At 41.8% G+C, this 26,540-nt stretch overlaps 1 protein-coding gene and 1 non-coding gene across 2 annotated transcripts; both read right to left on the bottom strand.

Moving 5' to 3' along the window:
- Nucleotides 1-1,808: 1,808 nt before the first annotated feature.
- On the bottom strand, nucleotides 1,809-26,540 carry ACAA2 (acetyl-CoA acyltransferase 2). The gene is made up of 10 exons (XM_066246612.1): nucleotides 26,402-26,540; nucleotides 21,805-21,971; nucleotides 18,957-19,085; nucleotides 17,602-17,718; nucleotides 15,763-15,910; nucleotides 12,235-12,410; nucleotides 11,588-11,717; nucleotides 7,482-7,552; nucleotides 4,495-4,649; nucleotides 1,809-2,224 (listed from the first exon to the last, which is right to left on the bottom strand). Exons 1-10 carry the CDS (start codon nucleotides 26,415-26,417, stop codon nucleotides 2,140-2,142), a joined length of 1,194 nt encoding a protein of 397 aa, XP_066102709.1. The 5' UTR covers nucleotides 26,418-26,540; the 3' UTR covers nucleotides 1,809-2,139.
- On the bottom strand, nucleotides 13,951-14,110 carry LOC136315846 (U1 spliceosomal RNA). The gene has a single exon (XR_010727625.1). It is a non-coding gene; the product is annotated as a U1 spliceosomal RNA (small nuclear RNA).

The raw sequence follows: 26,540 nt of genomic DNA, 5'->3' as shown, positions 1-26,540 counted from the left end.
AATTTTGGGCCCCAAAAATGAAGGAGCATCTTATACATGGGAGCATATTCTACATGGGGAAATATGGTAATTCATTGGCGTAGGAGCTGTCCTGCGCATTGAAGGATGTTTAAAAGCATCCTTGGCCTCTGCCCACTAGATGGCAGTAGCACCCTCCGCAGTCATGATGACCAAATACATCTCCAGATATTGCCAAATGTCCCCTGGGGATAAAGCTGACCACTGTTAAGAACCACTAGGTTAAGGATGAGTGTGGAGAAAGAATAAGAACAGGACATAATTCAGATAAACTGGCAAAATTTTAGTTATCTCAGCAGCTCCAATGGCATTCAGCGAGACTTCTCTAAACTTCAGCATAAACTCAGTGATTGACGACAGCTACTTTCTGTCTCATTTCATTACAAGATGGCCATGTAGCAGACATGAATGGCAGCCTTCCTTTTTGCCTGCGGGGCAGTGCTAGTGGTGGGAAAAGGGGGTGTCACACACTTCCTTCTGAAATTTGACTTCTATCCAGCTTTTTCTCAGCCCCATATTTTCCATTTAGAAACAGGGTCCTTAGGAAGCTATGTTTCCCCTCAAATATATTTAAAGAGTTCAAGTACGTCATCAGCACTGTCTTAATTCAAGGGAAGAACCATCTAATATGATATCATTTATTAATAGCAAGACTAAGTTCAGTAAATTTGCTTCTTGGACATTTATCTCAGGGTGAATTATGCATATCACTCAACCCACAAATTCAACTGGCTTTCAAAATATTTAAAAAATAATACAAGACAACTCAACAACAAGATAAACAACTTCAATTTAAAAATCGGAAAAGGGCTTAAAATAGGTATTTCTCCAGAAGAGATATACGAGTGACCAATAAGCACAGAAAAGATGCTCAAATCACTATTATTAAGGAAATGCAACTCAAACAGCCATGAGATATCACCTCACACCCATTAGGATAGGTCTTATAAAAACAAACAGAAAATAGCTAGTATTGGCAAGGATGCGGAAAAACTGAAACCGCCGTGCACTGTGGATGGGAGTGTAATGGTACAGCTGCTATGGAAAACAGTATGACAATTCCTAGAAATATTAAAAATAAAATTACCATATTATCCTGCCCTTCCACTTCTGGATGCGACCCAAAAGCACTGACAGCAAGGCCACGGAGAGAGATCTGCACCTCCAGGTTTGCAGCAACACTGTCCTCAGTAGCCAAGAGGCAGTCATCTGAATGTCCCTTGATGATGGATGGCTAAACCAACTGTGGTATATAGATAATGGAATAGCCTTCAGCCCTAAAAAAAAAGGAAACTCTGACCCAGGGTACAATATGGGTAGACCTTGAGGACATTGTGCTGAGTGAAATAAGCCAGGTGCAAAAGACAAATACAGGGTGATTCCACTTACATGAGGTGCCCGGAGTAGTCAAGTTCATAGAAACAGAAAGCACAGTGGCCGTGGCCAGGGACTGTGGGGAGGGGGAATGAGGAAGTACATATAGTGAAAAGTCCATGATACAAAATTAGATATAGACAGTTTAAAAAACCGCGATATAGTGAGACCACGAAAAGTGAACCGCGACCTGGCGAGGGGCGATTGTATAGCTTATTAGCTACTCGGTTCCCATCTTACGGGATGAAAAGTGTTCTGGGGGCGGTGGTGACGGTGGTTGCATGACAGTGTGAGTGTGCTTAATGCCACTGACCTGTAGGCTTAAAAATGGTGAGGATGGAACTTCTATATTATGTGTATTTACCACAATTAAATTTTGTTTTTTTAAATGCAAGAAATGACAGGAAAGGATCAGCTGATTTTAAGGCAATATTTATTCAATTTCCTTTTGACCCTATTACCTAAGGCATAAGTGGTGATTATCTGACAAGGATACAATTCTTTTTAAGGCCTTCCAAAGTTGGATTTTCGTTTAGAAATACATCATATTTGGCGTGAGTTTTAGAGAATGTATCCTGGCTTGGGCTCTTCATCATGAGAAATGCGCCTTTGCCTCACTATCCCGTGGTGACACGCAGTCACTTCCAGGGCCAGGGCCTGGCCAGTTCTGCAGCTGCTCTGAAGGTCATTGGGTTCAGCGCGGCCTGGCCGAGGGCAGTACGAATAGGCCGGGCGAGCTCCGCGCCCTCAGGCTGTGTTCTCAATGATGACGGCGATGCCCTGGCCGCCGCCGATGCAAGCGGATCCCACAGCGTATTTCCCGCCTCGACGCCTACGAAAGAAAGCAGTGGCTGAAGTCCACTCAAATAAAGAGTTAGCTGAATTCATCAGATAATTAATTCACTGGAATAACAATGGTCACATCTGTATGGTTCATTCGCAGTCAGCTCATCCTCTCATTATTTTCCTCAATCCTCAGTATTAACTTACAGTCACAGCTGGAGAAAGAATTAGGAAAGCTGAATATTTTTGTTCAAAATAATAGTGGTAAAAAAAAATTATGATGGTGAGCGAGGGACATATATGGTCTCTCATTCACAGGATGGGGTTTGTTAAACTTGTCAAGAATAAGGCCTACTTCAAGAGCTACCAAGTGAAATTTAGAAGTCAATGAGGTCTACGGCCATACCACCCTGAACGCGCCCGATCTCGTCTGATCTCGGAAGATAAGCAGGGTCGGGCCTGGTTAGTACTTAAGGGAGAAGTCAGAGAGGGTCAGAAACATATCCAGGTAATCCAGGATAAAAATAAGTACAACACACCCAAATACAGGATGACAGTTCGTGTAACCAAGAGACATCCCTTTGTCAGAAAGGCTGTGCCCGCAAAGCGGAGCTGGCAGTCTGCAGCCCCTGCTCGTAACTCCTGAAGGGCAGTGTGGAGGTCGTCCTGCCAGTCATGCTGCAGTGTGTTTGCTGGCCTGCAGCCGGCCCGCGGGCTTCTCCAGAGGTCTGGCATGAACAAGCCACGATGTATGCAGGCCAAGAGGAGGTGACCGGGGGGAATACAGTGTGGAAAGCACTGGCAGTCCGTCCCCCTGGTGCCTCCCTGCCACCCGGTGCGGGGCTCGCTAGAACTACGGCTGGGAACCAAGTGTTGGGGGCCCTGAAGGGCACTGTGGTCGGAGGCTTGTCCCTCACAGCACCAAACGATTCCCTGATTATGATTCAGAAAGCCAGGAATTAAATGCAGAAGTACACTGGGCGCACATTATGGGTCAGAACATGTGCAGATTATATGTATTACCTAATGGAAGAGATGTTTATAAGAAACAACTCTCTCAATACATAGAGAACAATCTGACCCACACATGATGGAGATGTTCGAGAAAGCTCATCCTGCGCATGAGCGGATCCCGTCTGAGGGCGAGCCTCAGAAAGAAGTGGAAAAGGAGAATGGAGTGCCCCGAAATGTCTCCAGCCCAGAAGAGCGGGTGGCTCAGAAGACAAGCTTCCAGAAAGCTCAGGAATAGACTGCTGAGAGCTAGGACACCTAACCACATCTTCTGTGGAGAGTTTTCAGACAGACGTTGAACTTCCTGACCAAGCCCACCCCCAGCAGGGCACTGAGGCGAGGAGGCTGTGCCATGAGAAAGCAGTGCGGGGGGGAGGGAATGGAGGAAAACAGGAAGTTGAGAAACAGTGGGAACATTCAGTCCCTTTGACGAACATGGTTTTAGATTTTTATGGCACTTTAAGTGGAATTAGTGAGGTTTGTCCATGTCAAAGGCAGATAATTTAGAAACATTTCATGTCCCTTTCATGAAAGTTAGACTCCTTTAAAGTACCATCTGTTTTCATTCTGCAGTCCCGATAGCATGACCTCGAGGAAGCCATCAGGAATTAGTTTTGTGCACGTCAGTCACTCATTTCAACTCAATGAATCACTACGTGTAATAACAGTCCTATTTACCTTAACCTAACAGGGAGCCGGCATGATTTTTTTAGCCTGACGTATTTGGTTTTGTTTGCAATTTTTCTACTAACAGAGCAAAATGGTCCAAAAATACACAGCACCAAAAGTAGACGCTCTTCTATCAAAACAGAAAAGCATCAAACACACAAAGGGCACCCTGGAAACACTGAAGAAAAGAAAAACAGCGCAGACTCAAATCATCAGTTTGCTTAGGTGTCTTAAAAGACAGCAGCTAGGTAAGAATCCTTTCAGTATTTTCTTTGTTTTCTTAAATAATTTTATCTCACTCCTATAACTGGCACTACCGTGCAAGTGCCCCAGGGCCAACACCTCCCAGGTTGCTCACTGCCGTGCCTGGCACAGGGTGGGCCCTATGCACGTGGCTGCTCTGAGCACACAGCACACACGTGGACCAGCGTGCACCCCAGGAGCAGAGCCACTGGCAAGGCAACAGAGCCATCCCCATGGTCACTGGAAAGGGGTGCCTAAGGAACTTGTTCCTGCTGAGAAGCAGTGCAAGGGGGAGCTGGGGAAGAATGAACAATGTTGGATTCTTCTGGAAAAACCTAAATCCATGCATGTCTACAAAAGAGGCAAATCTAAAACGCAACAATTTCTAGCAGGTACCTTAACTCATGAACCAGGTGTGCAGTAATTCTCGATCCAGATCCTCCCAATGGGTGACCCAAAGCAATGGCTCCTCCATTCACATTGGTTTTACTTGGGTCAAGACTCAGACTCTTCTCAACAGCCAAGTACTGGGGAGCAAAAGCTTCATTCACCTTCAAAACAATTGAAACACTGATAAAAATCCTTATTCACAAACTGATTTTTAACTGAGAGTTCTTCAGTCCTGTTGATGACTAATTTTGCTGTTTTTTCCTATTTAAATGATCTTGCAAGGTTGCTTTATCTTTAGTTGTTTTTTGTAAAAACAGCAGCTTTGAACATGGCACTTCAAGTCAAATGCATCCCTTAGAGAAAAGAAGTCCTCAGTAATCCAGTATCATAAATGAGCGCTCGAGGCAGCGGGACACTGCGAGGCCGCGGGCTCTGGAGCCGGCTGGTGCTTTAAACCTTGGCTCTGTGCCTGTTCTTTGAACTCTCGTGACACTCAAGTTTCTTCATCAGTAAAATGGGACTATGGTATCATCCTAAGGTCGTTGTCAAGGCTGTTAAATCATGGGTATTAAGTGTTTAGGTTATTTACCTGACACATGGAAAGTACTCAAAAAATGCTTGCTATTATTATTATTACTACTCCCCATATTTCCAGGAAGAGACTGGTAGGCCATAAAGAAGAAACCTTCAGAGCCAGATGCATGAGAGGAATGGTTACTATGTTGAAATGTAGCAGAACTGCAATGTATCATATTGCTGTATTACACTTAACAAGGTTGGCTACGAGAATGACCTTACTTCAGGTTCACAGCACAATATTTTATTTAGTTAGGGAATTTTATAGAGAAGTGATTTTTATTTTACTTTATTAAACTACTGAGTTTATTTCACGCGGACGTTTCTGTCTCCCCACCCTTCCCGTTTGTCCGAACATCACTACTGCCATGTCCAGCACATCACTCCATACATACTTAAAGCCAAGCAAAGAGTGAGGGGCACTCTAAGAACTAAGCAGGCATTCTGGACAACACATCCTTGGCAACAAAACCTGGGCAATATTTATCAGACACAGCAGGGAAAGTTCTCACTCTGCATTATAAAAAGGACAGCCAGATAACAACAGGTACAGAAATAAAATAAAATGGAACATTTTTAACAAACTGTTTAAACTATTTTGAAGAAAAGTGATTTTAAGAAAGGTAACTTTTGCCCCTGGCCGGTTGGTTCAGCAGTAGAGCGTTGGCCCGGCGTGTGGAAGTCTTAGGTTTGATTCCCGGCCAGGGCACACAGGAGAAGCACCCATCTGCTCCTCCACCCTTCCCCCTCTCCTTCCTCTCTGTTTCTCTCTTCCCCTCCCGCAGCCAAGGCTCCATTGGAGCAAAGTAAGTTGACCCAAATGCTGAGGATGGCTCCATGGCCTCCGCCTCAGGCGCTAGAATGGCTTCAATTGCAGCAGAGTGACGCCCCAGATGGGCCGAGCATCGCCCCCTGGTGGGCATGCCAGGTGGATGCCAGTTAGGTGCAGGCAGGAGTCTGTCTGCCTCTGCCTCCGGCCCCCCTTCTCACTGGGGGAGGGGAGGAGGGAGAGAAAGGTAACTTTTATAGTTGGGATCAAAATCCAATCTTGTGTTCTTTCCTACTATATTTTGTGCTCTCTCTCAAGATGGTGGCCTATTTGTCCTTAGATTCAATATTATCTTTCTATTTTACATAGTCACGCTCAAGGAGGTAGACAGAGGCCTAGAATATGCTGTGAAACTAGGCTTTTGAATCTAGAAAAACTACCACATGAGCATCAAAGGTCCCAAAGACAATCATATCAGGGTGCTAAAAATTATGTCCTTGAATACTTATATATCTATAAATAAGTATGAATAGCTTTGAAGAGCTGATACATTTCAACAGAATTTTAAGTATGAAATCTAAAGTCAGAAATTTAGCAGTACCTATTTGCTAATACAAATCTGGTAATTAAACAGCCCCCCTTGAGGCTCTGACCTGTTATTGCCTGAGAACAGAAGAAGAGAATTAAACATAAACCGTCTGTCCGAGACCAGGACTTTCTGGGTGAGAGGCTACTACAGAGGAAATCATAGAGCGAAAGGCCCCTTTGCTATCAATTCGAATAGAGAGATTTCCTTTGTCCTATCAGTTCTTTCCTAATGTCAAGCTGCAGATGCTTATTTAAAAATTTCAAGTACTCCCATAATGATGTAGAAGTCAATAAACCATTTTAGGTATTTTGTCTTTGTTCTAAATGAATGTTAAAATAATCACTCTACCAATACACTTGTTTCTGAATTATTACAGTTTTCTTAAAAATTATGATGGGTCATCCCAAATTAAGTCACAGCTAGAGGCCAAGGTAAATTGGGGGCTGTGTGGACAAGAAACTTCTAGATTTAGCACTAGTGTTTTTCTAGTAGGTCAACTCTACTTGTATCTTTTTACTGTAATCCATAAAATCAGGTTGAAGTTTCTTATTTTCCCCCCGATTTACATAAAAATTACCGTATTTTTTGCTCCATAAGACGCACCTAACCATAGACATATGTAAGGTTTTAAGGAGGAAAATAAGAAAAAAAATATTCTGAACCAAATGGTGTGTTAAAGTATTTAATAAAATACCATATTTTTCGCTCCATAAGACTAACAGGCATTTTCCCCTCCACTTTTGGGGGGAAAAAGTGCATCTTATGGAGCAAAAAATACGGTACTTCAATTCAACAAATGTAATAGAGTCTTAAAAGGTCCTAACTTTTTCCAGAAATTTATACTTTATAAGGAGAAATCAGGCTGTTGTAATTATTCCAAAATAAAACATTTTAATCAGGTAAGAAAAAGTACCAGCATAAGTAACAGTTATTTAGATGTGCCTCATTTGGAAAGGCTAAAAGTACTAAGACAAAAAGAGCTATAAAATACCACACTGAAGCCATTTATGCTACAGAAGTTGGTGGTTTATCTATGTTGCAAAAGAGTAGAATACTCACCTCTACCAAATCCATGTCCTTAAGACTCAGCCCTGCTTTCTTCAGTGCTCCGCTGATAGCGGGGACAGGACCTGTATTAGAACAAAAATCAATTGCATCTTGTATTTATTTATGTATCAAATTTTTCTGTCTTTACTAAACAGTTAAATAATGTGTCAGTTGTTGGTAGCCACAAATCTTGCTACCTTGAAAGCACACTATGAAAAGATGTGACAATAACGAAACAATGAGACCGAGGTGAAGAGCTGTTTACACAATCACATTGTAGATGAGGGACTTGCATGAAAAGGTCTACCATCAATGGCTATGAGAGTTCTAACAGCCAAAGAAGTTATATTTGGGGTTTTGCAGTCATTTGTAGATCATATGTAATACCAAATGGCAAGGCAGAATAGTGTTCTCCTGGGCTACACATCACATCCATTCTTAGTACAGACATGATCATGAACTTTACACTCTGAACTTTCAGGCCCATTTGGGCAATAGAGAAGAAATAGCAGCAGCCTCTCCACATAGGTACAGCAAGAGGAAGCTACAAAGCACAGTGGGAAAAAGATGTCTGACCATGGAGATGTTTGTAACTTCAACAGTAGGCAGAGAATTTATTTACTTATTTAATTTATTTTTGTGACAGAGACAGAGAGAGGGACAGATAGGGACAGACAGACAGGAAGGGAGAGAGATGAGAAGCATCAATTCCTTGCTGTGGCACCTAAGTTGTTCATTGATTGCTTTCTCATATGTGCCTTAACTGGGGGGCTACAGCAGACCAAGTGACCCCTTGCTCAAGCCAGCAACCTTGGGCTCAAGTTGGTGAGCCTTGCTCAAATCAGATGAGCCCATGCTCAAGCTGGCAACCTCAGGGTTTGAATCTGGGTCCTCCGTGTCCCAGTCCGATGCTCTATCCACTGTGTACTGCCTGGTCAGGTGGCAGAGAATTTCAATAAAACAACCCCCACTGAAGAACTATATATCCACATAATGAAACTTAGCTCCCAGATATCTGATGATCACAAATGACAGTTTAATATTGCTCATAATTTTAAAGTAAATTATTTTTCCCAAAAGGCAAAAAATCTGGCTAGAGATGAGTAACTACCTCTCTAGCTGTTCCAAAAGAATAAAATTGCCATAGATATGTAAAAAGAAAAATGTTTTATGTTCTGTTGAATTCAAGTAGTCAAATATTCTGCAACAAGCTTCCCCATATAGTCAAGGTAAAATGAGAAATCAGTCTTTAATGCAATCTAATGTATTTTGTCACCTAATTAAAATGTTCTTTTGGACAACAGAACAGTGTGGTAATTGGCAGGGCTGTGCTTTTCAACATAAAGCACCAGTTCTGTGCTGGCACTCATTTAATACAGAATCTGATCCCAATTCTCTTTGTGTCTCTAGTCCAAGGTATGAAAACGTGATGGGCAATAAGTAGTAGAGCACCAGCTATACAGCATCGTCAGGGACGAGCTATCCTGGGGGGAGTGTGTGTGTGTGTGTGTGTGTGTGTGTGTGTGTGTGAAAGATACACAGAACTAAAAGCTGGGGGAGCAGAACCCTTGTACACACTTGCCTGTCTGTACACCAGGGTAAGCACAACTCAATGTGCTCATGTGAACTCAATCATTACAGGCAATTTTAATAATATGCTAGGCCACAACTTGATTTTTAAAGGATTGTTCCCATACCACTGTTATTTACTGGGACTCAGGAAGGTATAGCATTCTTGTTGGGAAAGCGGACTTTATTTCTAGTCCTGGCTCTAGCCACTAACAACTTGTGTGACCTTGGGCAACTTTTTGGCCTTATATAAATAAGCTTCTCATCAGAAGTGCTTTGAATTGGTTTTTAACCTGTTCCATTTTAAGCATTTGAGTGCTTTCTACAAAAAAAGTCCTATAATAGATAAAGTTAGAGCCGCTCCAGCCGGAGGCTCAAAGTTCTACCCAGCAACAGCCCTCACCCCCCAACCACTGCCCCCCTGGGGGAGTTCCAGGGACCACACCTTCCTAAACTGAAAAAGAACTATACAATAACTACCTTTCAACCTTTATCAGATAAATTTGATATATCATCAAACCATCTCGGTACACTGAAAAAAGACACAACCCCAAAACAAACCATATTCCTAGCTTCCACCCTGGAGCTACTAAAACAAAACTCATATGGAGGGGGGCGTGGGTCACAGGTGGATTCTGAGGATCATTTGGGGTTGGGAACCACTGCTCTCCTGACTGAGGTGATAAATGTCATACTAATATACAGCTATTTAAATTTTCAAGCTACCTTCCATCTGTATGGCAAACGCTATGTTTTGTTGATAGTGGATAGCGGAAAGCTAGTAAGCTTTTACGAGTGTAATAGAAAAAAGCTGACATTTAACAGATGTTTACATAGTCTGCAGTTTTGGTGACATAATTTGCAACACAGTGAAAGATACAGTATGGACATGGCAGCTTTCTTTCTTAAAAATCCTGTACAGGACATGGCAGCAAATGTGTTGTGTGCTAACTTAGCCCCAGAGAAGCATAAGTGGTATTATTTGAGTAGGACCTGGGGGCCTACACACTGCAACATCTTTGAGAAGACAGGTCAGTAACCAGTCATCCCCTTTCTATCTTGGGAACTACTTCAAAAACCAATTTAGTAAAAAATGGCCTAACTAAGCTCACAGAAAAACCTGTGCACCTGTCAAGCATCTGAATTTATAACCTAGGGAGGCCTTTCCTTGGGGGATGTGGGTACAGATGGGACAGATCAGAACTCTGGGCACCGATTTTATTTTTGTGGGTACCTAATTGGTTCCGTTTCCCCAAAGAAGGACAGAAACTATTAGAATTCATCAACGATCTGGCAGTGACATCTGTCACCCCTCTGATCGCCAGGGTTGATTCAGATGATCCGGCCGGCTAGGTGGGTGTCCCCTTCCTCCCTCACCACTCCCAAAGCTGTGTGCTCGGTGGAAGAGGACGACCTTCCCTCATAGAGAAGGGGACTGTTCTTTGGTCAAGGGCACACGAATAGCTACCCTTCCCTGCTAGAACTTCCAAACAAACTCTCAAGGTTCATTTGTAGAATGTAAGGTAGTCAAGCTGCTAAGACTCCAGACACATCCCAACGAGGCGCTGCATGTGGCAGCTTGCCTTTCTTAAAAATAAATAAATAAATAAATAAATAAATAAATAAATAGCGAGCCCTGGCCGGATAGCTCAGTTGGTTAGAGTGTTATCCAGATATGCCAAGGGTTGTGGATTCAATCTCAGGTCAGGGCACATACAGGAATCAACCAATCAGTGCATAAATAAGTAGAACAACAAATCAATGCCCCCCCATAACTAATAAAATAAAAATATATAAATAAAATTAAAAAAACAATTCAGCATTATCTGAGGTTCCTAGGTGTGCATTCAACAAAAAGCTTTTTGTTCTAATTCATATTTTTCCCACTAAGATTATACATGCTTGCAGGGAGTTACAAATCTTCTCCTGCTAGTACTTTGCCAATTGAGACATGTTGTTTTTAATTCTTCATTTTCCTATTAAGCCTCAGCTGATACAGGTGAGTATTACTCCGACCTCCTGAGACAACACAGAAAAGAACACTTGACTTAGACCTGGACTCACCCCCTGGCTCCCTCTCACTGGTTTGCTACTGTGTCAGCCAGCCTCCTTAAGCTTCGCCTTTCTCCTTCATGAGGGAGTCTCACTTACTGAAGTTGGAAAGATGGAATGCGATACATTAATGGCCATGCATAAAACACCTCCCAGGCTGTGTACCGGCTCATACGGCCTTCTCTGCCCCATGATTTCTCTCATGTCACATTTTTTTATCTTGTCAATACTTTGTAATTCTTCTGTTATTTCTTGTCTGTTAATTTTAAGTATCTCAAATGGACAATAAGACATGATTACTGCCTACTTCACATGGTCTCAGTGTTCCTACTGAGACCAAGACAGGTTTTTCATAAAGACTGATTACTTAAGACACTGGTTACTGATCTCCCTTTCTCCACATGTAACCTTGGTTTGGCTATTGTTTCTGGAATCAGAACGCCAAAGACTTACTTCCAGAAATATAACAGAGCCTGTTTGTTTCACCACGAACTTACCAATACCCATGATGGAGGGATCACATCCAGACACAAAATAGCCCACCACTCTTGCCAGTGGTGTGAAGTTATGTTTTTTAACAGCATCTTCACTAGCAATGATAACAGCGCCAGCACCATCAGATACCCCCTTGGGAACAAAAACAGGAGATTAACTAGAAGCTAAAAAATCCACTAATCAAAGTTTGAACTAATGGAGTAGTACTATGAGGACTGTAGCAATATGTAGAAAGCAGGGCTATAATTTGTACTGGTGTATTAAAGAGATTGTTTTAGGCACAGAATACAACCTCACTAAGGGAAAATAGGAAAGACTGCTAAGAAAAAGCTTATAGATATGGGTAGATGTAAGTAGAAATCTGATGACTTATATACATGAGAAAGAAAACAAGTATGAAAACTGAAAATAATAAACCAGATAGATTTCCTTCTAACATTCTAAAAAGACCAAGAAATGGAAGATATTATATAAGGGCCCATACCTAAAATATTAAGAACTATGAAAACCCAAACGAACAGAATATGAACTCTATTAGTTTAAGCTAAATAACTAAAGACTACCATGAAAACTATCTAAAAGATACTGTACGATTATTTTGTGTTGAACACATGAGGAAGAGTTCAAGATCACCTGCGATGCTACCTACCGATGCGTTCCCCGCAGTGACAGTTCCTTCTTTCTTGAATACCGGAGGAAGTTTACTTAGATGTTCCAGGGTTGTTTGGGGCCGGGCATGCTCATCTACCTGCATCGTCTGTTTTCCTTTCTTTGTCTTCACCTCAATTGGCACCATCTCATTATTAAAGTAGCCAGCATCATTAGCTGAAATAGTTGAAGGAATATTATAAGGATGAGGAAACAAACATATCCTTCAATTTAATTTCTAGTCTACCTTTTCTTCACAGCCTACTTTAATATGAGCCTTTTAAAAAAATTTATTTAGAAAATTAAAAATAATGGGGTGACACTGATCAATAAGAGTACATAGGTTTCAGGTAAGCATTTCTATAGCATTTAATTATGTTGTGTACCCATCACCCAAAGTCATATCATTTTCTGTCACTGTATATTTTATTACTTCTATAACTGACCTGGCCTATTGGCAGATTTAATGTATTATCATGTGTCTATGCAGATGGATTCTGTACCTTTTTAAAATTATAGTTTTTTTACTTTTATTTTTATTTTATTTATTTATTTATTTTTTTGTATTTTTCTGAAGCTGGAAACGGGGAGAGACAGTCAGACAGACTCCCGCATGTGCTCGACCGGGATTCACCCGGCACGCCCACCAGGGGGCGATGCTCTGCCCCTCGGGGGGCGTCGCTCTGCCGTGACCAAAGCCACTCTAGCGCCTGGGGCAGAGGCCAAGGAGCCATCCCCAGCGCCCGGGCCATCTTTGCTGCAATGGAGCCTCGGCTGCGGGAGGGGAAGAGAGAGACAGAGAGGAAGGAGAGGGGGAGGGGTGGAGAAGCAAATGGGCACTTCTCCTGTGTGCCCTGGCCGGGAATCGAACCTGGGACTTCCACATGCCAGGCCGACGCTCTACCACTGAGCAACTGGCCAGGGCCTTATTTTTTATTTTTAATACAATATTTTTACAAGGTACTGCTAGAATCTTAGCAGGATTTGTTAGCTACACGTGTAATGACACTAAGTGGATTTAATGCCATCGTTATTTTTACTTTTCTGGGTGAGATAAGGAATTAAAAACTTACAAATTTTCCATCAATAATGTATCATACACTTAAAATTTTAAGAGGGCAGATCATGTTAAGTGTTTCTAGCACAATAAGAAAAAACAGTTACCAAGTTGCCTATGTTACCAAGTAACCTATGCTTGAAATTTAATGACAAGCAACTTGAAGAAATTATGTGTCTGAAAGATCAACCTTCATGTGCTATTTATTATTGCCCGGCACATGTACACAGAGCAATACTATTAATGTTCCTCTTCAAACAGAACCACATTTTATTCAGATTTACTGAAAAATAAACTTTGTCATGGTTCAATCAGATACCTGTCAAAATAAATAAACTACCAAAAATTTTAAAAATTATATGAGTGATTACTAACTTTTAGTTCTAAGTAGAGCAGTTTACCTACTTCCACCTCCAAAGCTTCAAGGCACTTTACAGCAGGCTAAACATTTCCCTTAGTTGGTTTTCACACCTCTCTTAGAAGAATAGGGAAGGCAAATAGTTTTTATCTCTATTATTAGAGGTATATATTTATCTCTATTTTACAGATGCTCAGTGAAGAAATGACTTGACTGAGGTCAGAAAACATGTATGTAGCAAAACTAGAAATAGAACTAATAACTCTTGACCTCTAGACCACTTTCCTTCCATTTTTCTTTATCAGGGGAAAGCACAAACGCAGTCCCCCACCACAAACTGTGCAGCTCACTTTCCCCCATTTGGGGAAATCACAAGGGTCAGCATATCCGGAGTGCTATGGCTAAGCCTCACCCTGGGAAAATCACCTTTGTGATCACGGTTTCTCCCTGCCAGGTAAGCATCCCCTTCCACTTTAAATGTGTGACTAGAAAACACAGAAGATGAGTTGGATGGCCTCAGCTGTATTCTACTTCTCCTTCTGAAATGCTAAGGCTGACTCTATCCTCACTATGCCAAGTAAATATTTAATACCTGAAAGAAGAGTTTCCATGTGTTTATGGGTTTAATTTAAAAAATCTTTTTCAGAAGACTAATAAATTTCTTCAACTTACCATACTGATAAGAGAACTTGTCCTGCTGCTCATTTTGAACTGGTTCAACACCAGGGTGCAGTGTTACTAAAGGACCCTGGAATAGCTCTGTCTCTGAGTCAGGTGCAGTGTTACTAAAGGGCCCTGGAATAGCTCTGTCTCTGAGTCAGGTGCAGTGATTCTCAGGAACAGGAGGGGGCAGCATAAAAGGATACTCAGTGGGTCTTTTCCAAACATACATCCCCTCCTCCAGACTGTAATATGCCTTATGGAGAATATCCTCTCTGTCCCAGCAGCCTCAGGGAGCCATCATCTCTAACAGAGGGTGTCACAGCCCTCAGACTGTTCTACTGACAACAGTACCAGTACGGGCAGGGCCAATGAACAATACCAATATTAATGTATTTCAAAAGAGCCTGACCAGGCGGAGACGCAGTGGATAGAGCGTCAGACTAGGATGCGGAGGACAGAGGTTTGAGACCCCGAGGTCACCAGCTTGAGCGTGAGCTCATCTGGTTTGAGCAAAAGCTCACCAGCTTGGATCCAAGGTCACTGGCTCAAGCAAGGGGTTACTTGGTCTGCTGAAGGCCCACAGTCAAGGCACATATGAGAAAGCAATCAATGAACAACTAAGGTGTCGCAACAAAAAACTGATGATTGATGCTTCTCATCTCTCTCCTGTCTGTCTGTCCCTATCTACCCCTCTCTCTGTCTCTATATTAAAAAAAAATGTATTTCAAAAGAGACATTCCTAGTTAATTTTGCAATCAAGAATCAAATACCTAATCATCTAATAACAAAGGAATGATGCCCTGGCCAAGTAGCTCAGTTGGTTAGAGTGTTGTCCTGATACATCAAGGTTGTGGGTTCGATCTGTGGTCAGGGCATATGCAACAATCAACCAATGAATCATGAATAAGTGGAATGACAAATCCATCTCTCTTTCAAAATTAATAAGTAAAAATTTAGCAAAATAAAATAAAAAATTAAAACAAAGGAATAATAAAAAATGTGACTTTCAAAAGGCATAATTTTAAACTAGTATTATTATATGATCACACCTGAAATGATAAAAACCTTTTCTATAGTTCTTTTGAGTTATAACTGACACGTAACATTATACTGTATGTATTAGGTATACAACATAATAATTCAGTATTTGTATATATTGCAAAACGATCACCACAATAAATCTAATTAACATCTATCAGTAGGATGAAGTTACAAAAATTTTTTTTCTTGTGATGAGAACTTTTAAGAACTACTCTCTTAGCAACTGTCTAATATGCAATACAGTATTATTAACTATTGTCTATAATATTAACTATATATTGCAGTACATTCCATACCCAGAAATTATTTATTTTGTAACTGAAAGTTTTTACCTTTTGACTCCCTTCACCCATTTCACCTACCCCACCATAGTTTTTCCCTGAATATTTATAATACTCGGTTTCACTGACCAGCTTTCCACCGCTGCTGTGACTGCAGGGCGTACTTGTCACACTCTTCTCTGCTTATATTATGTTTTGAAGCAAGATTCTCTGCAGTAATTCCCATGGGCAGTTTCACATGTTGATCTGTTAATCCTGCCCACAAAGTATCTTCCAGCTATTAAAAGACATTAATAATAAAGTGATTTGTTAAAGCATATCCTTTGAAAGTAATATGCTATAATTTCTTGAAATTTAAATAATTAATGGGTCCAATAAACAAAAGTAAAACTAGATTTTCTGATAGCATTACTACTACTACTATTCATATTTGGTTCGGGACACTTAAAAGAAAACATCCAATGATGTAATAAAATGACACACTTCCCCTCTTTAAATGTGTGGCTCTAAAGAGAGCCAACAGTGCTAAATGTGTGCAGGGTGAGAACACAAGAGTGTCCTACAATCAACACCTGCCAAGGTTACATTGTGTAAGAAACCTAACACTGAGTGAGTCCTTAGAGGTGTTTCCCTGTAGCCACCTTGTAAACCACAGTTATGAGCTCTATAGGAAAGAGAGTATCTGAGCTCCCTGTTCATTCTGTGCCTTCAAGTAATAGGTACCGCTGCTTCTACCAGTTACTCTGAAGTTGAAAAGAACTTTGGACAGGCTTCCTGAGTAACAGAAAAAGCTGTTACTTATTATCCAATTAGTTTCTGGTAAGTGTGCCCCTGACCAGCTTGCTTCTAGATTGCTTCACCTTTTGAGTCTCTGACCTTTCCAAAAGTTTTCTCAAATATATTTGGTGTCTAAAACGATCTTAACTTTTCTAAGTCTTACTCCTTTCAACTTTCAAAAAGGCCGGAAACTGGATGAACAGTTGAACAAGCTAAGAATATATCAATAAAATATCATTAGCCCTTTCCTATGGGAAGGACAGCAGACTGTCATTCTTTTTTTTTTTTTTTTTTTAAGTGAGAGGAGGGGAGACAGAGGCACACTCCTGCATGTGCCCCAACCGGGATCCACCCCGACCAGGATCCACCTGGTAAGCCCACTAGGGGGTGATGCTCTGCCCATCTAGGGCCCTTGCTCTGGAGCCATTTTTTAGCACCTGAGGCAGAGGCCATGGAGCCATTCTCAGCGCCCGGGGCCAACTCACTTCAGTTGAGCCATGGCTGCAGGAGGGGAAGGGGGAGAGAGAGAGAAGTGAGAAGGGGAAGGGTGGAGAAACAGATGGGTGCTTCTCCTGTGTGCCCGGACCAGGAATTGAACCCGGGACATCCACATGCTGGGCTGATGCTCTACCACTGAGCCAACTGGCCAGGGCCCAGATTGTCATTCTTTATCACTGTGTTATTCTCATGCCATGGCTCTCAAAGGCATAAGAATCAGCTTTTGTCCGACTGATATGGAACAATATACTCTATAACCAGAGAATGTTTTCTGTAATTAAGAAGAAATCTATTCAATTGAGATTGCTCCAGAAATAAAACTTCCATAAGTTATGGTAAAGATTTAATTACTTGGTTTACTAATTATTCCATAAAGATTAATTCAACCATTTGCCTATCATTTTGATACGCTTCTTCCCTTTCCTCATTTCCCCAAGTGTTAATTCCATGACCACAGGTATAATACGATGCTACGAGAAAGTCAAATTCTATGTGGATTAAAATGTCTAAAGTTAACTAACAACTAAAATAGAGTTTTGGAATAGTTTACAAAATTCTGCTCATTCATATCTTGCCAATTCCCTATTAACAAAATTGGTTTCAAAATTAGTTTTCTCTCCCCCCAAAGGTGTTATTACAATTGCTATTATAACAGCTTAAGAAATATTTTAAATTTTTTTTAATGATTCCAACCTTGAGATCTGTTCCAAACTTGGTTCCAAAACGCACGTTTCTGACACAGTAGGGGGCCTGGCTCATACTTTCGGTTCCTCCACACAAGACGACTTCAGCATCTTTAACACAAATTTCCTATTTAAAAACAAATGAACAACAAAACCCTTTTACTGTGACAGAAGTGCGTATTAAAAAGTATGTGTTAAGCAGCAAACTAAGTCTAGTAAGTGTTAGGCGGCCAAAGGAGAAATGCAAGGCCTGAAGGGTTGTGTAAGAGATTTATTTATGCATCTGCGCAGACAGGCTGAGACCCCAGTGGTGTCAGCAGCAGAGGATGAAAAGCCTCAGCCCGTATAGGACTGAGTCTGGCTGCATTTCTTGCTGGAGGGGGAGAACTCCTGTTACTCGTGGTGATTAAATAATGGAAGGGTTAAACAATGGAGGGGGTAGTGATTAATGGCCAAGCAACAGAATGTCCAGTACGTGAAGGGGTAACCAGCTGGCAGAATGTCCAAGGGTCCGGCGGAGGTAAGACATCAACCAGGACTGCGCAGGTGGAAAGCTACAGGACCTGCCCTGGAGCCAGGTCACCTCAAGTCCAACCTGGCTAGTTGAGGCCTTTGGAAAGTGAGAGATTGAGTATAAACCTAGCAGTGTCTGACCCAGGGAGGGGTACGAGAACAACTGGTCAGGAGAGTAAGAGGTGCTTCCCCAACTTAAAAGTGCATACTGGGGCATTTAGTTAAAATGTGGGTTCTTCATCAATAGATCTAGGGCTGCATAAATTCTGCATTTCTAAATATTTCCCTAGTGAAGCAATGTGCTGGTCTAAGGACTATACTTTGAGTAAGAAGGATATAGTAAGAATTATATAGCACACAGGAAGACCTTAATAAAAATGACAGTTATGATTAGGTTTTTAAGAAAACCGTGATTAAATACACATAGCATAAAATTCACCCCTTTAACCAATTTTAACTACAGTTCACTAAGTACACGCACATCACTGTGCCACCGCCATCCATCTCCAGAGTCTTCACCATCCCAAACTGAAACTCGGTATCCACTGTTAAATAACAACCACCATTCCACTGTCTGTCTCTGTGAATACGACTGTTCTAAGTACCTCTGCTAAGTGGAACCATACAGTATTTGTCCTTTTGCGACAGCCTTATTTCATTTAGCATTATATCTTCAAAGTTCGTTATTAGCTTTTAAGAAATGATTTTCTTCCTGTGAATATTTTTCCAAATATTAAATATTGACCTCTCTCATAAGCAGTATAAATAAAAACCTACAGTGTTATATTGAAGTGGCACATTTTCCCTAAGAGCTAACATATTTCACAGAATTAAATACAGTGTTGCCCATACCTGACAGCCACTCACAACGGACTGGAAGCCAGAGCCGCAGAGCCTGTTAAGAGTGAGAGCGGGGGTCTCTTTGGGGATTCCCACACGCAAGCCGACATGCCTTGCCAAGTAGGCAGCATCCGAAGAACTCTGGAACAGAGAGAAAAGAACTTCCTCTATAAATCTAGGAATTAAGGACAAAATATATGGAAATATTGACAATCCATCAGAAATGACAAACTATATGGCTCTAAGGCAGGAACAATGCATACAAGTACAGCAGATTTCATACATTTATTATTTTTATTTATTAATTCATCTTAGAGAAGAGAGACAGAGAGAGAGATAGAGAGAGAAGGAGGGGAGGAGCAGGAAGCATCAACTCCGACACGTGCCTTGACCAGGCAAGCCCAGGGTTTTGAACCGGCGACCTCAGCATTCCAGGCTGATGCTTGATCCACTGAGCCACCACAGGTCAGGCCCATATATGTTTATGATTTAAGTAAAAACTATAAGTTGGTCTATAGGTTTTTAAACCCACTAAATAAGAAAAATCATTACATTAAGTCCTCAATTGGGCCCTGGCTGGCTGGCTCAGTGGTAGAGCATTGGCCTGGCATGTGGATGTCCAGGGTTTGATTCCTGATCCGGGCACACAGGAGAAGCACCCACCTCTTTCTCCACCCCTCTGCCTCTCCCTTTATTTTTCTCTCCCTCTCTCTCTCTTCCCCTCCTACAACCATGGCTCAGTTGGAGCAAGTTGGCCCTGGGCACTGAGGATGGCTCCAGGGCCTTGCGTCAGGCGCTAAAATAGTTCGGTTGCTGAGCAAGAGAGCAATGGCACCAGATGGGCAGAGCATCACCCCATAGGGGGCTTGCCGGGTAGATCCTAATTGGGGTGCATGCGCGAGTCTGTCTCTCTGCCTCTCCACTTCTCGCTTAAGAAAAAAAAAATGTCCTCAATTGTAGACAGAAATTTATAACAATTAGAGCTGTTTAAAAATGGACTTGGCTACCTTCAAATAGTATGTTCCCTAACAGATGAGTACCTGAGGCTGTGGTTCTCACTGGAATACCTAGGAAATCTTTATTTACACGCTGACCCTCAAGCTCCTAACCAAACCAGCTAAACCAGAAAGCTGGAGGCAGTGCATGGGCATCAGTAATTACGTAATCTCCCCTTACTGACAGTTTCACTTTCTGCAGTTTCAGTTAATCACGGTCAACTGCAGTCTGAACATATTAAATGAAAATTCCAGAAATAAACAATTTGTAAGACTTAAATTGCACGCCATTCTGACTAACGTGATAAAACCTCTCACTGTCCTGCTCCATCCTGCCTGGGACTTGCATCATCCCTTGCAGCCTCGCATCTCCACACTGTATATGCTCCCCACCCATTAGCTACTTAGTAGCTGGCTGAATGATCACATCCACTGTTGTGGCACTGCAGTGCTTGTTCAAGTGGTTTACTTACTAATGGCCCCAAAGCACAAAAGTAATGATGCTAGTAATCCATATATGCAGAGAGAAGTCAAGTAATAAAATGCTTTCAAGTCAAAAAGTGGAAGTTTCTGAAACTGCCTAATTTAAAAATTAAACTTTAGTGAAGGTAAGCACGTATAGGAAAAGTACACAGCATATGTAGGGATCAGTAGTATCTGTAGCTTCAGGTATCCACTGAGGATGAACATATCCCCTGAGAATAGCAGGGGACCCCTGTATTTTATTTTATTTTTTATTTTATAGGATTTATTGGAGTGATGTTGGTTAATAAAATTATATCGGTTGTAGGTTTATAATTCTGTAATACATCTGTATATTGTATTGTGTATTCTCTACCCCAAGTCAAGTCTCCTTTCAATACAATTTATCTCTTTACCCTCCTTTATCTCCCATCCCCCTTTCCCTCTGGTAATCACCCACACTGTTATCTGTGTCAATGTGCTTTTTCTTTGCTTAACCTCATCACCTTTTTCACCCAGCCCCCTAACCTCCCTCCCCTCTGACAGCTATCAGTCTGTTCTCTTTCTGTGAAGTCTGTTTCTATTTTGTTTGTTACTTTGTTCATTAGATTTCACACATAAGTGAAACTGAGGCTGAGACCAGCTGATCCAGGAAGGGGTGAGAGGAACAACCAGTCAGGAGAGTAAGAAGTGCTTGCCCAACTTAAAAGTGCATACTGGGGCATTTGGTTAAAATGTGGGTTCTTCATCAATAGATTTAGGGCTGCATACATTCTGCATTTCTAAACATTTCTCTACTGAAGCAATGTGCTGGTGTAAGGACTATACTTTGAGTAAGAAGGAAAAAGAAAAATCTTAAAAAAAACCCACAATAACAGCAGTAGTTACTAAAGAGAGCCGGAGCCAGCGTGATAATATGTGAAGAACTGGCCCACCAGGCTAAACAGGCTTTAGGGTGCTCACTGTCCTATTTCTTTAAACTTTGTTTTTCTTGCATTTGCTCCACTCCTTAGGTGGGTATAGAGAGAATCAATTAACTTCAAATAAGTCAAGGAATTAATCAATTTAGACGCAAAAAATCAAACCATTTAGTTCTACACCTAAAACCAACACAATGCTATAAGTCAATTATACATATACATATATCTCAATACAACTGGAAAAAAAAAACCCACACAAAGAACTAAGAAGCAATAACATGTATCCCAAATTAGAGAGATACATAGTTTCCAGAATATATGCTCCTCTGAATTATGCATGTCACTGGTTCTAGAGTCAGAGCGTTACTCAGATTATAAATACCCTTAACTGTTAACTGATTCACCATTATGACATGTTAAAAGAAATTATGTTTAGAAATTGATAAAGCAACAAGAATGAACACCATCCTCTGCCCTACTCACCTGCATGACATTGCCGACAATAACACTGTCAATAGTCTCTGGTGACACTTTGCCAGCAGATAAGGCAGCCCTGGCAGCAAATTCAGTCAGGTCGGTCGCTGTAAAGTCTTTCAGAAGACCTCCGTAAGCTCCAAAGGGTGTTCGCTTAGCAGCCACAATGAACACACCTGTTGCCACGAGGAGAGGTTTGTGAGCAATCACAGATTAGTCAGCGTCCCTCCACATACTTAAAATAATCTCACTGTGAAACGTTATTGTAAGATACACTTTCCAATTAGATAACTGTAAATCTTTGCATATACTGTCTCCCCCAAACTATCTGAGCACTCATTTCCACATCTTGTCAAGAAACCATGGTACCTTTAATACTGGATTCGTGCCCAGATATTGACCCTATAATGAGACTATTCAAATGTTAGACCACTCCGTGTTGGTATCTAAATGTAATCCCTTTGTTTATGCTAGTAGTCTGTTTCCATGGAACAAACTAAACCTACCCTAAAAAAACTCGTTCCATTTGAGAAATGTATAGTCTAAAAGAGGGTTAGGAACAGCATATATAACTATAATTTAAAAGAGACCCAGTTCTTTACAGAGTTAATATTCAGATATTTATAAAAGGCCATAACTATTAGTTTGGTGCATTATGGAGACAGTAAAAAGGTCAGTGGTTGCCAGAGGGCAGGACGGGGTGGGGGATAAAAGGGGAAAGAGGGAATGAACAGGAGGAGCACAAGGGAATTTTAGGGCAGTGAAACACCTTTATGATATTGTAATGGTACATACATGCCATTATATACATTTGTCAAAACCCATAGAATTATACAACACAAAAAGTAAACCTTAATGTAAACGATGGACTTAATAATAATCACGTAATAGTATTGGTTCATTAGTTGTAACAAATGTACCACAGTAATTGCTGGGTGAAATAATTCTGGTACTTAAAGTGACTGAGGTGGGCCTTATCACCTGAAGGGAATATTCTTGCATAGATAAGCGGGCCCATTAAGTTGTTTACTACTTTAAAGCATACAGCTTTTACTAAGCCCAAGCCCCGTGCTGCAGGTCACCTGTGTTAGCTGTGGCTTTGCTACAAACCCTTAGATTAGCCTACAAACTGCTCTTGTTAGCCCATGGCTTTGGCTCCAAGCCACCTGTGTAAGGTACCCTTTGGCTATATATAATAAGCCCCACCCCTTTCCTGGGTACAGAGGGGCACCATCTCACTGCTGGAACTGCCCATCTGTCGGTAAGTTCCCTTAAACTCCTGATGTAATTTTGGAATCATCAGCCTCTTTCCACGGTCTCCTGGCCCAAAGCTAATGCAAGATATTAGTAATAAGGGATATGGGGGTGGGATGAGGGGATATACCACCATAGACTTATCAGAAACAATGAAGGCTAATTTCATGTTTCTCCATAAATTCCCTTTTGTGAGTTTCTCCCTGTACTTCATAATCTAAGATCACTTTTAGATTAGTGGAAGGTACTAATGGTGAAATGTATCTACTGAAGAGTGTGTGTGGGAAAATAAAACCAAAGCAAGAACTTCCCTTATATCGCTTTTGCCTGCTTGTGCCTCCAGACCGTGAAGGTTCCCTTGTGTAAGCCTAACACTGAAATACAGTCATTTTGAATGGGAAAAGGCTACTAAATATAGTTTTAAAATAATCTGGGATGTGCGGGTATAACAACTTTGCTAGACAATTTAAAGGATTTTTTTCTCGTAATTTCATAAACTGGGTATCATGTCAATAATTATTTGAACTGATGCCAACCTTATGTATCTGTTAAAAGTCTAAAATGTAACAGTCTTTAACACCAAATTAAAATCTTTTTTTAAAAGGCCCTGAAAATTCAGAAGCTAAAAATGTCCCCAAACTGGAACACAGTGATATAGACTGGAGTGAGTCAGAAATGCCAAGAAAGGGCCTGACAAGGTGGCTGATGGGATGTAGAGAAAAAAAACACTAAAAGGGAAATAGGAATTCTCCTTCCTTTCTATCACATCATTCAATAAATACTGACTTGTAATTAGAGTAACTACAGACAGCAACTAAAATAAGTGAAGGAAAACTGCTACTTGATCCATTTCTGTTTGAGGGTTAAAGTAACTCGGCAGCCCTGCCTAACTGCCTTGACGGCTACACAAATATTCCCAACAAAGCCAATGAACTAATATTTGTCGGGTGTAACCCTCCTACCAAACACTGGGATGGGTGTTAGTAAAAAACTGGGGGACTGGTTCTTGTTGACAGAAACCTGAAAAATTAATGACCATCTTTAGCGAAGTTAATCATGCTCCCATTCAGAAGTGTCCTTTTCCCTACAATAATCAGTCCTATGTTCTTCTCTCTTGTTCGTTAGTCCTGCAAGCACCTGGTATGCTACCTGAGAGAAGTGCATGTCTATAATGTGTTCTAACTAGCCAATAACAATTGCTATTTGAAGCTTAAGGCTTGGGTTGTAGTCACAGACACTGTGTCATTATAGAGAAGCAATTTTACCTTTCTGGACATCAGTGACCTCATCTATAAAACGAGGGATGGCGTAAAAATATGATCACTAGCTCTAACACCATAGCACTCTATCACAAATTTATATACTTTATAGTTCAATACAGGTGTTGATGTACATTCTTTTCCCTTACTGGGTTCAGTTTTTAATCAAAATTTCAAAGGGGTCTGTATTACAAGAAAAGCATAAGAAATCATTGATAAAATGTTAAATCATTAAAATATTTTTTTAAAAAGGATGCTCATTACAATGCAGCTTTTAAATTAATTAGGTTTTTAGAACACCTTGTCTAAAAAAATGCTCTTTTATTAAGTGTAGTAAATTCAGAGTTGGAAAGAGCACTGGTAAGTTAAATCCGACTGTAGGAAATAGGATACACTATATTTTGGCTCAGAATATCTATTTTTCACTTGAACTGTTCATATGCCATTTGGACTCTTCTGAGCTCCAGATCCCCCTATCTAACTGCCTACCTGACATTGCCACTTGCGTGCCTAAACACTCTCTTCCAAATGTACTGTTTCCCCAGCTTACCTCACTCTGTAATGGTATCATTATGAACACAGTCTTCAAACCAGAAACCTAAAGTCGCTCTTGACACTGTCTCATTGATCTGATACCCTATCACCAAGTACTATCAAATCCATCTCCAAATCAATCTCAAGTCATCCCTCCCTCTTTCCCCCCAACTCCTTTGGACCCCCACTCGGGTCCAAACCATCATTTGTTGTGGCTTGGACCCCCACAACCGATTCTTTTTTTTTTTGGTATTTTTCTGAAGCTGGAAACGGGGAGAGACAGTCAGACAGACTCCCGCATGCGCCCGACCGGGATCCACCCGGCACGCCCACCAGGGGGCGATGCTCTGCCCCTCTGGGGCGTCGCTCTGTTGCGACCAGAGCCACTCTAGCACCTGGGGCAGAGGCCAAGGAGCCATCCCCAGCGCCCGGGCCATCTTTGCTCCAATGGAGCCTCGGCTGCGGGAGGGGAAGAAAGAGACAGAGAGGAAGGAGAGGGGGAGGGGTGGAGAAGCAGATGGGCGCTTCTCCTGTGTGCCCTGGCCGGGAATCGAACCCGGGACTTCTGCACGCCAGGTCGATGCTCTACCACTGAGCCAACCAGCCAGGGCCCGCAACCGATTCTTAAATGGTCTCAAATTCTTCTGGTTGCTACATAGACAGTTTTATATCCCTGAAGAAATCAGAGTGGAGTGGAAATCAAATCCTATTATTCCCCTACTTTAAAGTTTTCTATCGCCTTCGGCTTAATTTATAACAAAACCCCCAGTTCCAGGCTTCACAGAGCCCACAGGGCTCTGATCATCAATCAGATCTTGGTTCTCGAATCCTGCCAAGCATTTTCCTGCTTCGGGGCCTTGATATTAAACTATTCTATGTGAATGTTCTTTAAAGACATAAAATAAGGATAAACTTTCATATTCTTAAAACTAAAATTCCATTGATTGTGACCATTTGTTAGGAAAAGGGAGCTTACATCATTTTTTTAAAGTTAATAACCCCAGAATTTATGTACTGAATGCACGTTCTTGGAGTCACTCAAGGGAATGGAAGGGAAAGGAGGGACTAACGTTTTCCAATACAACGCCAGCAAGCATTTTGGGGTAGCAGGTCAGCCCGGCAGCAATTCCCTGGCAACTCTATGAGAACATTCCAGCAAGCCCTGCCCACCCCACGGCCAAATCGGAGGCAGCCTTGCTCATCTGCAATGGTCCCAGGCCCCCAAGGGCTTATGGCTCCGCTCGTTTTCCAATAGTGGAACTCAGAACTCGGTGGGTCACTACTGCACCCAAGGCAATAACCTAAGGTCAAGAACAAGCAAACCGTGGTTTCAACTCCCAAATGCAAATTACACCAGTCACTGTCGCTAGTGCCTTTCAAGTGTTTTTTCCTTCCCAAACAATCCTTTTGGGGTGGGTGTTGTTCTGTAAGTCCCCTTCATCGCTGGTGAGACTAAACTATAAACCCAGGACCTCCGGCTCCCCGCTGAGACCGGACACGAGATCTGGCCTGAGGAAGGCAAGATCGCCAAGGGCGAGGGGAGGCAAGGCGCGGCTCACCTCGGAGAAGGGCCATGGCAGCGGGTTGACAGCGCAGGGCTTCTCTTCCAGCGTCACCTCGGGGTCGCCGCCGACAACCAGACCTAAGAGCAGAGGCCAGGCCCGGGAGGCCACGCCCGCCGCCTTTCACCTACTTCCG

This window comes from Saccopteryx bilineata, chromosome 11, assembly GCF_036850765.1.
Source record: "Saccopteryx bilineata isolate mSacBil1 chromosome 11, mSacBil1_pri_phased_curated, whole genome shotgun sequence".
Lineage (NCBI taxonomy): Eukaryota > Metazoa > Chordata > Mammalia > Chiroptera > Emballonuridae > Saccopteryx > Saccopteryx bilineata.
The sequence above is the reverse complement of the archived record's forward strand: the minus strand, read 5'-3'. Positions and strand labels throughout refer to the sequence as shown.